This window comes from Leiobunum rupestre, chromosome 10 (genome assembly GCF_980474605.1).
Source record: "Leiobunum rupestre chromosome 10, qqLeiRupe1.1.hap1, whole genome shotgun sequence".
NCBI classification, from domain to species: Eukaryota; Metazoa; Arthropoda; class Arachnida; order Opiliones; family Sclerosomatidae; genus Leiobunum; species Leiobunum rupestre.
Genome location: NC_143393.1, coordinates 25,915,313 through 25,930,975, shown reverse-complemented (window position 1 = coordinate 25,930,975; position 15,663 = coordinate 25,915,313). Strand labels below are relative to the sequence as shown.

At 36.0% G+C, this 15,663-nt stretch overlaps 1 protein-coding gene and 3 long non-coding RNA genes across 4 annotated transcripts in view; 2 read left to right on the top strand and 2 right to left on the bottom strand.

The window, feature by feature from the left end:
* Positions 1-15,663, top strand: part of LOC149925215 (uncharacterized) — a 110,358-nt gene that overhangs the window by 25,883 nt on the left and 68,812 nt on the right. The window lies entirely within an intron of this gene.
* LOC149925216 (uncharacterized) overlaps positions 1-15,663 on the top strand; it is a 300,627-nt gene that overhangs the window by 225,121 nt on the left and 59,843 nt on the right. The window lies entirely within an intron of this gene.
* On the bottom strand, positions 1,091-4,259 carry LOC149925222 (uncharacterized). The gene is made up of 3 exons (XM_090160807.1): positions 1,856-4,259; positions 1,661-1,783; positions 1,091-1,598 (listed from the first exon to the last, which is right to left on the bottom strand). The coding sequence occupies exons 1-3, from the start codon at positions 4,257-4,259 to the stop codon at positions 1,114-1,116; spliced, it is 3,012 nt and encodes a 1,003-aa protein (XP_090016933.1). The 3' UTR covers positions 1,091-1,113.
* LOC149925221 (uncharacterized) lies at positions 11,660-12,320 on the bottom strand. Its single transcript, XR_016476845.1, has 3 exons — positions 12,263-12,320; positions 11,893-12,061; positions 11,660-11,809 (listed from the first exon to the last, which is right to left on the bottom strand). It is a non-coding gene; the product is annotated as an uncharacterized LOC149925221 (long non-coding RNA).

Below are 15,663 nucleotides of genomic sequence, written 5' to 3'. Positions count from 1 at the left end.
ATGTGACGCACTAGAACTAAGTTCCACTTTCACCTAAGAAGGATCGATCACAAGCAGCTTTAGCCAGTGCAAGTTTTTATCATATAACTATTCTTGTTTTTTCTTTGACTAAGTAAATCTTTACGCTCAGGAACTAGCATTTTATAAAAATATTTTCGTTTAAAGAAAGCTAGTTCCGGGGTCATGTACCTTGACAGTGTGCCTTTAAAAGTAAATTAAAATTCGTTGACGTTCTTAGTCAGTCGTAGATTTTGAGAAATGAGTTTAATTATATAGACGAGAGAGGTTTTTCTGTCGGCCACTCCAGATTTAGTCTCGGATTTAGTCAATAGCTCTCCCAGAAGCAAAGACTATATATAAATAGACTGGCGTGTTAAATAGCTCAACTAAACTTGCATACCATAGCAGGCGCTGGTTAAAAATTTCCCCCGCCCTTTATAGTGCTACTAGTGGTGCCTCTAGCGGCTGGTCAAAGGCTTCGAACGTGTTTGACGGCTGTCTAGTAAGCGAAGCGTATCTATAGTCTATATAAGCGATAGCTTATATAGTCTTTGCCCAGAACCTAAAGTAGGAGGGGAAGTTGGGCATCATATAGATCGATTTACAATTTTTAAATAGCAAAGACGACTTTAAAGGGGTAATATTCATCCGAGCGTTGCCTCCGTTATATCAAGGCCTGGGTTCCCTCTTTCCTGAGCATTGTACTACGAGTTATTCCCCCCCTGTTTGAAGTTTCCTATTTTTCCCAATAGATGGCGTTCGTTTCCATTGCGTTTAAATTTTAAGTTTCGTTCACATTGGTCCTGAAAATGTATTAGTTCATCTACACGGCCAATATTAGCCAACTTCAGTTTATGAATTTTAACAATTTGTGAATTAATAAATGTATTACTCTTATTAAGGCTTATGTTAAATAGAATATAGTTTATGTGTAGTTGATAGTTTCATGATGGTCAAATAATTGATTCAATTGGTTTATTAAAATTTTAAAATCAACATTTTTAATACAGGAACATGAAATCAGATACTTGTTTTCCAAAATATCACTAATGGGAGTAGAAAGATATATTCCATACCTACCACCCACATACATATCAGTTTTTTCCTAGTATTTCAAACTTTGAGAACTTTTCTAGATAAGGGCTTGGTGTTTAATTTTTTTTTCTTTTCTTTTCGATCTGAGGCATCTTTCGCGTGATTATCTAAAAGAGCTCTCAAGAACTTCTCTAGAAGGATTTTCCGTAAATCTTGACTTTCCCGTGATGAGAAATTCTTGCATTCGTTGCACATTAGGGGTTTTTCGAAGTAAGGTAGAATTTCTCTTACATATGATTGAAGCACTTGTACCCGAGGAAACAAATGGAGTGAGGATTGCACAAATTCCGTTACAAGGGCCAATAATTTAATTATCATTCGTGAGGGATATTTCAAGCCTCCTCTATCTTGAGCATTAATTAAAGCAAATAACGGAGATTTACTTTGCGGCTGCATCATTTTGTCCAGACAAAACTCACAGTCAGTCCTTTCTTCGGCACATTTTATTATGTACCCACCAACCATAGCAATGGAGCAATTTCTTATTGAGACAACAGGGCTTTCTGAAATTTAAAATGAAGTCATTTGCTTTTGAACTTATGGAGTTTTAAAATCATAATATTACCATTTGGACTTGTTTTCTCCATTTCATGTAATATGGTTGTTAGGTGAGGAGGCAATTTGATTAACACTATTGATGTGGCAGTTGGATGACTATCTCCAAGACTTATTTCGTGATCAGACGCAACTAGAAACAAATTTTGAAATTTGAGGACGCTCAATCACATTATCATATTAAATTGAATAAAAACTAATATACCATTAGCAATTGATTTAGAACCATTTCCACAATTTGATGAACTGGATGCCTTCAAGATTCCAATTTTCAAATGGTGTTCTATGCTGAGGGTGCAGGCACGGGCATCCATTTGATCGTTGAATCCTCCACTACTCCTTATATGACTAAACGTCTCTTCAATGGTATCACTTGAAAATTTTCTAGTGAAAATGTAATGAAAACCATTTTCCAATAAATATTTTACAAGTGAAATAGTGGATTTGGTGGTAACGACTAGAGCTTCATACGTCTCATCTGTGAAACAGTCTGATTTGTCATACGCTTGTGCATTAGTTTGAATAGCTTCGATAAAAGGTAGAAATTCTTCAGCGAGCCAAACAAGCCTTTCATCATCAATAGATTCGAAGGGGAGTTTATTCTCATTTCTCATATGTATGGCATAAGTCTTGTTGTGAATGTCATGTACTTCAAACCATTTGCGGACCATCTCCATAAAGTAGATTGTACATTCCAAATCAGCTCGTTCTTCAGGTTTGCACGTATTGAGCCTTAGAGTTGTTTTTAAAGCTGCTGTCATCGGATGAGAGAATAATAGTACTGCTCTTCTTACATTCATTTTTTCAAAGCTCGTTGGGAAAACCATTTTCCTAGTTAGAAATCTTACTGGTTTCATTAACGCATTGCTTTGAGCGAGATATAAGTCCGTGACAAATTTGGGGTTAATTAGAAGGGCAATAAACACCATAATACGGTCGAGGAATTGATTTCTTATATTTTTTATTATATGACTTTGATCAAAGGCGATGAACATTTTCCTAGCTGGATCTAAGGGATGTACTATTTCGTGATGTAATTGTCTGTCACTAGAAAATTTCTTAAACGCTGCGGTATTAATCTTTGCGTTGTCTGAAACAAGCCGGACAACAACGAATCCACAGTCTTCCACCGCTTTAATCACCTCCAATGTAATTTTGTGAAGCTCTTCCGCTGTCAATTTGGCGGTAAAAAAATAGGCCACGGGAAGTTTAAAATTGGTTGAGAGACCCTGGAACACAAAACACAACAAATGTGTAGCTAGCTGGTCACCTATTCCGTCTTCATCTGTTGTGCTTGTTTCACCAAAATATCGATCCATTTTTCTGTCATATAATAACTTTGGTTTAATGGCCATTTCATCGTGCATTAAAGATCCTAATATTTCATTTGGATGCTTTAATTTGGAAACCTCGGCAATGAGACGGTCTTTGGCAATCTGTGTAATACCGTCAGCTCCACTTGAATTGCCCAGAAATTTTCTTAACGTTGTACGTTCCGGTAAATGTAAAATATCCAAATCTCGGATAAAGTTATACGTAGCTGTAGATTTCTTATAAATTAAACAACAAATCTTCAAGGTTGAATGTTTATACGGTAAAGACTTTTTACCGTAGGCGAGTACTTGTTCAATTAAAAAATTGGCTCTTACATCTCCACTCATACTCTCGCCCATAATCTTTCGCAGTTGGGTATATTCCTTTCTTTGGTTCTCTTCTTTTTGTTCCTTGATTGTTTCTTTTAAGCTTGCAATTATTTTCCTTTGAGCTACAACTTGCTTTCTCAATTTATAATTGTCTCTTACATATTTACGTTTAGAAGTTACGTATGGTGTCTTTCGTACAACAGGAGACGCTTGAGTAGTGGCATCTCTACATGAAATTAAAGGGACAACTTCAGCTAGAGTAGATTTTTCTGGAATCACAGATTTAGCTTGGACTAGGGATGTAGTTTTGACTAGAGACGTTGTTTCTATTTGAAGAACGACTTTGTTGTGAGGAACTATAATGTCTCGAGGAACAACTACGTCTTGAGGAACTATTACGTCTTGAGGAACAATTACGTCTTGAGGAACAATTACGTCTTGAGGAACAATTACGTCTTGAGGAACTATTACGTCTTGAGGAACTATTATGTCTTGATGAACTATTATGTCTTGAGGAACTATTATGTCTTGAGGAACTATTATGTCTTGAGGAACTATTATGTCTTGAGGAACTATTATGTCTCGAGGAACTATTATGTCTCGAGGAACTATTATGTCTCGAGGAAAAACTACGACTTGAGGAACTATTATGTCTCGAGGAACAACTACGTCTTGAGGAACTATTATTTCTCGACGACTAGCTTTCTCTTGACAAATGACTTGAGGGCTGGAAGTGTATTCGTAAGTTTTATTCATCACAGGTTGCATATCCATGGTTCGAATATGTGATGTGTTGTCATTGCACTGTTTTTTTTCAACTTTGGAATGAATAATATCTGATACTCTGAACAAAGCCTTTTTTAGCTTTTCTCGAGCTGAAATAACAGGTGTGGTTTGTACATCAGTCCTTGGAATATTTCCCACTGGAGAAAGAGGGATTCTTCTTTCGCAAGAGTTCTTAAACATCTTTTGGGGATGAGAATCAGAAATTTCAAATTCATTTAGCGAAATATGGGGCACAACGTAGTTTAAAAGACGTTTTCGACTAGTTGATATACTAAAATCAGACTTGTTAAAATGTTTGCTACAGATTTTAGCATCTCCTTTATTTGATATAAGTTCCTCATGAAATGAAAGATCGTCATCCTGTTGGACGTTAAAAATTGCACAAATCCATTTTTTTCTCATTGACATTTCCTTAGGAAATGAATGGAAACTTATATTTTCCTCTTGACCAATTTGGCGTTTCTTTACTCTCTTCCAATCACTTTGTTTGCAATTAGGAACTGAGCAGACAACCATTTTATATTACTACAAATGTAATTAAACGTTTGTTAATATGTGGAATAATATACAATTAGTTAAATACTTACTTATTAATGACCACCACGGCGAATCATTGGAAGAAAGATCCAAAGTACAACTTTGCAAAAAACGAAATGCGCACGCTCTAAATTTCAAATTTCACAATGGTTCAGAGTGCCTCTAGCGAGAAATTGCGGCGTATTAGAAATCCACGGTGGGGGGGGGGGGGGGGGCGAAAATCTAAGCGTACCCAGGCCTTGATATAACGGAGGCAACGATCCGTGGTAACGTGGTGATGGCGTTATTTGTTAGTAGATGGCGCTCTGATAGCAGCATGACGTCATAATTTGGATTTTCAACGATTGTTTGAAAGTTTTTAGTTTTTAGTGGAGAACGGTTTTGTCGAGATTTAAATTACCAAATTCTCTTCCCTGATTGGATAGTTTAAAATCGTATTATAGTGCCATCTATGGCGGAGAGTGTTAACTTCTGTTAAAATTAATTGTTAATTTAAATTACAAAAATTATATTTTTAATAAGAATTTAAAGTACTATAATTTAGTAATTAATTAATAACTTTTTAAAAAAGTTTATTTTTCATAAACTTTATAGTGTCGCCATCTATCTCAAACATTATTAAATAGGAAGGTACCTCGGCTGGATTTCGCCCCTTTTTGCATATTTCCCTGTAGGCAATATGGGAATGCGTCTATATTGGCGTCCCTACAGACACTTACCCTTTTGTCGAATCAGCCGCCAGTGTGGCCAATGTTCGAAAGTCGAAATTCCCATTGTTGGCTAGTAAATTTCCCATGAATTCCCACACCCCTAATTAGCCCCGCCCCCAATGAAAACTCAACGTAAAACATACCATAATTTTCAAAAATTGGAAAATAAACTTTTAAATATTAAATTTTATTGAAATTACAATTCTTAAACATTTTCGTTATTAGGCTTAATGTTATTACTAAAATCCCAAGATTCACGAATATACACAAGTTCACAACTATAGGTTATTTTGAACTTTCTATTGATAGTCAAATTTAAAAAAACTAGGATAATTACCGGTAGACATGAAAATTCCCACAAAATCAACGTTTTTGAAAACAAATTACCGAGGTGCTGATCACTCCGCGTAATCGGTGTACAGAGCCGTACCTTTGACTGTACTAATGGGATTACGCGTAATCTTTGAAGTCCCTGCCTTTGGCAGTGCTAATCTAAGCGTAATCCGGTGTACAGACTTTCTAAGAGTGGTTAGCCCCTCGCAAATTACCTTTTCCCCACAGAGCCATAATGGACCCCAAAAATTCAAAAAATAAGGGAAATTTCCCACAATCTGGCAACACTGTCAGCCGCGGCTTATTAAGAATTGAAACGCATTTAAAAGTGAAAATAACGCTGACATCGGCAATGTTATAAATGCATTATTGAATCGTAACAGGAAATTGACCTTTATAAATGTTAGCTTATACGACCGTGTCCAGTCTCGTTTTTCTGTTATTTTATTCGACTGAGCCAAATTCCCTTTCTCTTGCACCGGCCAATTTATTGCTACGTTTTTTTGGAATCGCCTATGTTCTATTGTTTTAAAATTTTTATTTACTTTTCCTTTGCTCATTATTAAAATATTTAAAACTTAAGCTTTTCTAACTATCTAAATACCATGTCACCGCTTCTTCCACATATTTAATTTCATTTCTACCGTTTTAAACCAAAATTAAGATACCTAGCTGAAAGCCCGGCCTGGGGTTAAATAATTATAACTATAATGATCATAGCTATTTACTTCAACAAGCAAGTTTTAACTCCATAAGATAAATTACAATATTTAAATTTATTTAACCTATAGGCTATTACCGATTCTTCCATATATTTCCTTTTATTTGTCCCGTTCTAAGCCGAAAATGAAACACCTAGTGGAAAGCCCGCCCGTAAGCTCGGCTTATCTGCTAGTCATAATATATACAAATTTTAGGTTTGTATCATTTTAATGTGATGTTTGTTATTTTTCTTTGTATAATATTTCCAATATTCTTATTTTAATTGACGTAATTTCCAAAAAAAATCAGCTTGTAAACCATATGTGGAATTTTGAATTATTAGCCATCATAATGGTACATTAAAGAAATAATATATAATATCTTATTATTTACTTGAGATTGTTGCTTTGTAAAGTAAGTCTCGGATAATCCCTTTAAAACAGTACTATTTAAAAGGAATAAACGCTCGATTTAGCAAACTTTGTAGACACGTTAGTTTTTGAAAATTTAGTCGCAGGCTTGTAACTTTTGTTTTATTTTCCGTTTTCCGAAAATCGCAACTATCTTCCCCCCCGGTGTCTTTCCCCTTCTTGAAGATGCGCCGAGCGGCCGAACCGTCGATTTTTACGGGAACCGTTTGTATTTTCGAATTATTTTAAATCAATGATTATGCACTTAACATAAAACCTTATTAAATTGAAACGTCTAAAAGGCACATGTCTGCGACGTCAGGAATATAGTGGTCCTGTCAGATTTTGTCTTCGATGAGTAGTTTTTTCTCTAGATCCGCGGGATTAAATGAGTGTAAACATCTTCGAAATCCAACTATTCATCGAAAATTTGGGCTTACGGATCCAGTATAGGTCAAAGCCATGCGATCCGTAACAGTTTGCGTTCTCTAACGCATAGGCTTACAGAAGGCAGGGTTTAAGTCTAGGGATAAACAGTAAACTTATAGGTTTACTTGAATTTCGTTGACCCCCTATTAATGAATAATTCAACAATCTGAAAACGGCTTACAATCTATATGTGGAATTAATTTCGGGTATCAACAGTCTGTGTTGTATTTTGAACCATATCATTTAATCGGATAGAAACGTAAGTGCAGATAATCTGATATCTGATTGAGCGGAGCGAACGAGCGAAGCGAGTGAGTGGAGCTCTCACTGTAGTGACTTCAATGGGAAAGTTGGCTGTGTGTGTGGGAAAGTGTGTGTGTCGCACTTGGGGGAGAAGAGAAAGGGACTCTGAACGGGACCGAGAAGATAGAGGGAAATTCGCGGTAATGTCGGGAAGAGAGGGAGACCTTCGCCGCGAGAGGGGGGGGGGGGACAAGAAAAGAGATAGGGGGACAAGGCACTGCCGTTCAGGATATAATTTAAGCGAAAAATAAAGAGTGGACTTATTATAAATTATAAAAAACATTGGACTAATAAACTGCTTGTTGTTAAGTTGGTTCAAAAAAATACACTTCTTATTGCTTTTATGCTAATTACGTTTTATTATCAAACATAATTACAAACATAGAAAGACTTAAATTACTAATGTTGTAATTGTACTATTTGTACTAATAAACTGTTTGTAGCTTAATAAAATTCGTTTAGTTTTCTTTTGGTATTAATGTTCAATTAACATAAATACGACTTTACTAAAGTTATACAACTTTTCAGCAACTCCGTAATTCACGATTATCGTAGCGCCCACGCTCCGCTCAAGTCTTTGTCGAGAAGGCCGGCTCCGGGTTTTGAGACGTCCTAGTTATAATTTACTCTCAAGGGGGGGCTCACGCTCTGTATCGCGTCGGTCGCCCGTTTTATTTCAACTGAAAGAGGAAACGCAAGATGTCAAGATGCCGGTAGACCTATTATTTTTAGCAGGCATATATAACGGCTCTTTCTGTCTGTCTTTCTTGATTGAACTCTCTCTATCTCTCGGAGTCTCGGTATATTATTTTTTCAACGTTTTATCCCGCATTTTTAAGAACCTTTGTTTTAGCAAGGTTGTTAAAAATGCTTCAAGGCCCATTTTCATGCTCGCTGGTAGCGGATAAAAATCGTCAAAATTCGCATCCGCCACTCGCAAGCGTGAAAATTAATCTAAAATATCTGTTTGAAACAGATCGACGCGGAAAGTGGAAAAGTGTGTAGCGGAAGCGGATTTTGTCGATTTTTACCCGCTACCAGCGATCATGAAAATTTGGCTTAAGAGTTTCTTCATAAATATTATATCTATAGTTTCATCCGAAAATACTAAATAGTTATATTGGACACAATTTAATTTAAATTCAATATAGTCAGGCCCCTCTTTCCCACTGGGCACTCTGTGCACGTTCCCAGGGCCCCGCGATCGATAGGGGCCCCCTTGTTCCTGCCAGATCATCAAACGATAACCGATATTTACGCTCAGATATCTATTACCGAAAAACACATTTATTTCGAAAAAATCAAACGCTAATGACTGACTACAATACAGACTTGCTTATTAGCTATTGCATGCGCGAAGCAGCTCTACTCTCGCCCGAAAATCCGGCTTTCCGATTTAAGTTTAAGTTGATTAAACTAAGTTTTGAGAGTAAAAGTATTCTGAAAAATTAATCATTTCTTAACATAATTCCAAATGGAACTAGTAGTTTCGTCTAATATAAAATATAGCGATATAGTTCCGTCCTCGGTTCCGTGACATTCTAAATTACACAAGTTCTGACTTTTCGTCTTTAAGGAGCTTTGTCAAAACCATTTCTTAAGATTGTTTCCTCAATTACAGGTTGAATTTTCTCATGGGGTGAAACAGTATCAGAATGTGTCTGTGCAGGAAAATGTAAATTAGATTGAAATAATTCATTAAAATTAGGGTTATAATATGATTTTACCTCATAGTTTTGGTCTGAAACAGGATCTGGATATTCTGATGTGGGTGGGGCCCAAGCCACCAACAAAATGTTGAGAGCAGGCATAATGATGGGATTTCACATTGATGGTATTTTAAGGTCATCACGATTAATAGCTTTTAGCCAATGGACGCAACGTTCAATATTTGTAGTTGGTTTTGGTAATGGGTAAAAACTTATACCTAATGCTATTGAATTTTTCGAGCGTTCAGCATTTTTGCACGAACGAAATACACAGTATTTCTTCCCCATTTCTTTAAATTACCATAAAACTGACATAAATTACTTTAATAAAGCAACCATGGTTGAAGCGGCGGAATTTAAAAAAAAAAAACTAAGAAAACTACAAGAATAGCGAAATTGCGCAATAATTTGAAACATGTGACTATCGAGGTTGAGAGATGGCGCTAGCTAGCGAACGCGGATCCCTGACGTCATTTCCACTGTGTAACGGAGAGAGACGCGACCGGTGCGGTTCCCCTATTTTGTCTTCCCCCCAATCTCCTATCCTGTGGGAGTTGGCATCACGGCCCTACGGCAGAAAGCTCTTTCATAAAACCTCCTGTCTCTTTCTCCATGTCAAAACAATTGTATCTAAAATAACTAATCCTAACACGGTTTATAATTGTTTAATGAGTTTTAAGTTTGTTTCGTATTATACGAATCGTATAAAGCTTCTGAGATTTTCGCTTGGAATTAGGGCCTTGGCAGAGTAACTTTTGTGAATTATATTATATTATCTATTTAATGTGACTGTAAAGAAATAAAAATAAATCTAGAACTTTGCTTATCAACTTTCTTTGTCTATTCTAACAAAAAAATGCTCTGTCAAGGTCACAGGGGCCCCATTATCCTAATGTGCCCAGGTCTCCAATAGGTTAAAGACGGCCCTGTATATAGAAAGTGACACTAGACATTTTAGTTCAAACAAATTCACTGGCTATGGATACCAGATTATCAACTGAAAAGCGAGGGGCTAACCACTCTTAGAAAGTCTGTACACCGGATTACGCTTAGATTAGCATTGCCAACGGCAGGGACTTCAAAGATTACGCGTAATCCCATTAGTACAGTCAAAGGTACGGCTAAAATAATCCAAAATAAAGCCAAAAATTTACCGAGAAAATTTTAAAATTAAAAGAAATTAATTTTAAGTAATGGGTTTTTGGCGCATGGCGGTATTCTCAGTATAAAAAAAAACTAAAAAGCCTAATTTCCCGCCAACAGCCAACCAAAGGTTCTTAAACACGCTTATTTATTTATTTACAGATAATATTTTCGAAAAGAAGCCCAATTGGCTGTTTTCCAGCCCAATATGGCATCCCAGTCACGGGCTTGCGTGGGTCGCAGCTTCTCTCACTCTCGAGTCGTGAAGGCGGCGAGGCATCTTGTTCGTTTTTACCGACAACTTGTGAGGTCACACCTCGGGTCACACGGGCGCTTTCCCCCATCCAAAACGTCTTCCCCCAAATTTCAGAGAGAGAGAGCAGCCCGCGTAAGCCAGCCAACCTTAATTAATGTGCGCTTAAGCATTTTTAAGAACCTTGATTTACTCTTATCGGGCAAGGCAACTGTTCTGAGAATCGGTTCCCCAAATATTAAAATTATTTATTTCTTCGTTTCGAAATGAATTTAGATAATGATATAAATAACGTAACTTAACCACAACGTGACAATTAACATTTGCTTCATTTCTGAAGTAAATTATTCGCGAATTTTTGACCTATAGCTTCGAGTTTGTCTCGTATTTATTTCCATCAAATTAACCGGGCAGTGATTTTGACCACAATAAAGAGAGAAGTCAATCACTTTGAAACTGACTTTCATTAACCCATTTCGTTAGATGTTACATTTACAAATGGTTCGTTACTTATGTTGCTATATGTAATACAAAAATAGTTTTGATTTATAATTTGTATTAAAATATATTTCAGGCGGTTTTCATATTGTATTTTATCTTAATAATTTCACGATTTCAAAATGACTCTTTAATCTAAGACCATTTACACCTGGACTACAATGCCAACGTTATAACTCCGATTTCAGAGTGTCCGCTACAAAACACCACCAAGTGGAAAAAATTTTCGATAGTAATCTACAAACATGCAGCAGCTGCAACCCCCCCTTTTTTATCCTCCTGCCTCTAAACAACGATGGTGGCGTTGGGGTAGCGGCGACACTAGCCTAACAACAACGGCTACCTTCATTGCAGTCCAGGTGTAAATGGTCTTAGCTTTAATTGAGTATATTAATATTTGCATGAAAAAATAAACAAAGAAACTGTATAAAACGGTAAATAAAAAATATTTTTTTGAACCTTATTTTATATCAAGGTTGTCAAGTGATCAATTGTGTTTGTAAGTAAACAATAACAAATAAAATATTTATCGTTTTATCTTCTTTATTTCAACTTTTAATAATGTGCGGATGATTATGAATACAACATTTGATTGCCATGAATTTAAATAAAATCACGAAGGAAAGGTGACTTCTTTGAAGAGCTCATTTTCCCCAAGGGAACCCACCGAATTGGGGAAAGGGAAATCCACCGCCATTGTTACCTGTAGAATAAACAAGAAAAACCAATTAATTTATATAAAGCAATAATTAAGTGGTTAAAATATTAATTAAGAAACTATCTGACCTCCTCCGTTGCTGTTTCCGAGGTGAAAACCATGATTTCCGAAGAAGAATCTGTCCTGTCCTTCCTTGCCTGGTTCTCCAGGGGCGGGGGCTCCTGGGCCGTCTTGGGGTCGGCACAAAGCGCAGGACATCAAAGCGACCACAATAGCGAAAACAAAGACGGATTTCATCTTCGGAAGACAATTGGGGAAAAAATGATTAACCTGGTGACTTATTTCATTTGTGCTACGGTGGAAAATAGAGTTTCTAATAAACTAGTAGCTATTAATTGGGCATTATTTATATTAACAATCTGCCATTGCTATTAAATCAATGTTTTAACTATTTAGGTTATTTTAAAAGTCGAAAATATTGTAAAATATAACACTTACTATGCAAGTTGGTACTTGGTTTCGGGAGTGCGACGAGGTTCTAGGGTCGTCCTGAGAGTCGTGAGTGAATGTTGAATGATGATGGGTTTGGAAAGCTCCCACTATTTATACCATTTCCCCTTGTCAGCTTATCCAGTTATCTTCTGAGAAGTATCGGATAAAGATGAGCGGAAAATAACCCTGCAGTAATATGTTGACATTTCTCGGCTTTTCCAGTAGTCAAACCGGTTTCCAAATGACGCGTGTGATTGATTTTGCGTGTACTAGTGAGGGTAGGGCTGTGCCGCGCGAAGTGTTTATTTTTTGGTATTTGGCGAATGACCAAATAATTTGACCAAATAGCGCGTGGTTTAAAAATTTGGACCTAATTAATTTTTTTATCAAATTATTCTATCAAATACCAAATTTTAGTTTGAAGAAAGTTTTTAGTGTATTAATGGATTTAAAGGGAGTAGTATTACGCAAACGGACAGTGAGGGGGTACCTCTTTTAAGCCGCTTTTCCCGTTAGGTTAGAGATACAGTGTCCATGGTTTCGTTGCTCAGAAAAGAACGCTAGGTTTTTTTTGTTTACTAACTTAGTGGCTTCTAGCGGTAGAAATTTGATGAAAATACCAAATAATTTGATAAATTTGGATTAAAATCGACAAAATATTTTTTTGTTTTAAATATAATAGAGGGTTTTTCAAAGTTCACTATTTGATATTCTAGAATTTTAAAAATTAAAATTCGATTTGTCGGTGCGAATAGTTTAGCCTAAAATTGACCAAATAAATTGGTAAAATCGAATAATGACGAATACTTTGCGAAGCCCTAAGTGAGGGAGCAAATGTTTAAATGTAGGGATTACATTAGAAAATGTGCCAAGTTGGATTTTTCGATTTTAATAGCTCAATTACAAAAAAATAATAATTTTAAGACTGAATGTTAAGCTTGTAGTTTAATTTAATTAGTAAATTAAAGATCAGGGTTGGCACGATTTTGCCAAGGCTAAAGACTCTACCATTCTCTGATTTTAACCTTTTTAAAATTGTTTCAATTATCTTATAATGAAAGAAGTCTTTAATTAATATGTGATACGTTGAACTGAAGAACTTTTTATTTTTTATTTTTTTAAATGTTTTTTATTTAACTTAGAGGACCAGAGTGTAAACTAGCTTCGGCTAATATTGATTTTCTCAATAAAGACACTTTTATTATTCGTGTGATCGTAGGTGACACGCGGCCGAGGGGTAAGACACTCTGCGAACTCGGTGTACACTGCCGTACCTTTGACAGTGCTAAATGGAACTCGCGAACTCTTGAAAATATGTACCTTTAACAGTGCTAAATGCACGAACTCGGTGTACAGATTATCTGAGACTGTCTTACCCCTCGCACGCGGCTAACCAGTTCTTAATTTACCCTGTAAAAATATGGTGTGGTGCAAATAAAATAATCTTCTTTGCAAAGACCTATGTGCCTGTGGAGAGATATGCTGCAATAGAAACGATATGGTCGTGGAAACCAATGAACCTTTCATTAAAGTCATTGAATTGTAATATGAATGTATTGTGATAAAGAAATTGGGTATTGTTCTTCGGCTTCCCCTTTCCACAAAAACTTGTTGAGGTTAACGGTAATAGTTAGTGTACGGAGCTGTTAGCTCGCGTGGAATGAAGGGATTAACACCACCCTCCTTTTAATTAGTTTGGACCTTTTAAATTAAAAATAAAAACATTTTATGTTGGCAACACCATGTGTACGATAGATACATAGCATTTCAAATGCTACGATAGTAAAGTAAAATATGCACATCTAATCAGCACCATGTTTTAGCAACGCTTTGCAATAGTTATATTATTAGATTCAAAATAACTTGACTTCTTAAGCAATATTGACTTGATATACATAATTAATTGTAATTATTATTAAAACAATATTAATTATTAAATATAAAAATAAAACACTATTAAGAATTAAATATATAAATAAAATACTATTAATTATGAAATATATAAATAAAATACTATTAATTATTAAATATATAATAAAAACACTAATAATTATTAAATATAAAAATAAAACCCTATTAATAATTAAATATATAAATAGAACACCAATAATTATGATTATTATAAATAAAACACTTAATTATTAAATATACGAAGGAAGAAGAAACGAAGACTGAAACTGTTCCTTTTTCGAAAAACGTTCTTGGGGCTAACAATAGAGGCAGATGTATATCTATTGAAATCAGTGACAAAGAACTTTTACATTTCTGAAATTCCGCTGTCAAGTGACCAGTGCTAGAAGTATCAAGAGCACCATTGTAAAGGAATCCCACCTGCCAACAGGTTTTATCCTCAGTGTGGCTGACTCGCACGTGCGCAGTCAAAGATTCAAATTCTTGTAAAAGAGGAACAGGGACGACTTGTTGTCTGACATCCAGTGACGTTTCTTTCGGGGAATAAGTCGATGTTTTTCCCTTTTTCTCTCCTTCGCGAGTTTTTATATTTTCTCGTTTGAAAAGGGGCTTTATGCGCCAACCTAATTGTAAGCGTAGCTTTTTTCTAGGAACCTTGCCTCCAACCAAAGTGAAAGTGGGAAGGGGAGAGATGGTGAAGGCGAATTTCAATGTATTTCCCCTTTTCACGAAGCGGCTCTTCGCGTCATATGACTACCATGGTTACCGACGGAATCTTGTACAATAACGCGCATCGTTGTGCGCAAATACGTCACACTCAAGAGAGACCTTTCTCTGTTCGTTTGCGTTTTGGGCAAAGTTCGGTAGAATCGGCAATAAATTTAATATAGAACTAAAAATAAGTTATAATTTTATATGGTATAAATTGTAATTTCTTTACTAGTATATCTAGTGTTGCTATTGCAATTTTTATAGCAGCACTTTTGGTGGGAAACCATTTTAATTAAAAACTCACTACCTATAAACTCTTTTTTGCGCCTTTATTTTACCCCTCTTAAAGGCACACTGTCAAGGGCATTTTTTTTAAATCGATTTTGAGCTTTCTTTTTTTGAATCCAGTCGGCGCCCGAGGGGCTAACCACTCTTAGAAAGTCTGTACACCGGATTACGCTTAGATTAGCACTGCCAAAGGCAGAGACTTCAAAGATTACGCGTAATCCCATTAGTACAGTCAGAGGTACGGCTCTGTACACCGATTACGCGGAGTGATCAGCCCCTCGTCGGCGCCACCGTCGCGATGCGACGCGCTAGAACTAAGTTCCACTTTCACCTAAGAAGGATCTATCACTAGCAGCTTTAGCCAGTGCAAGTTTTTATCATATAACTATTCTTGTTTTTTCTTTAACTAAGTAAATCTTTACGCCCAGGAACTAGCATTTTATAAAAATATTTTCGTTTAAAGAAAGCTAGTTCCGGGGCCATGTACCTTGACAGTG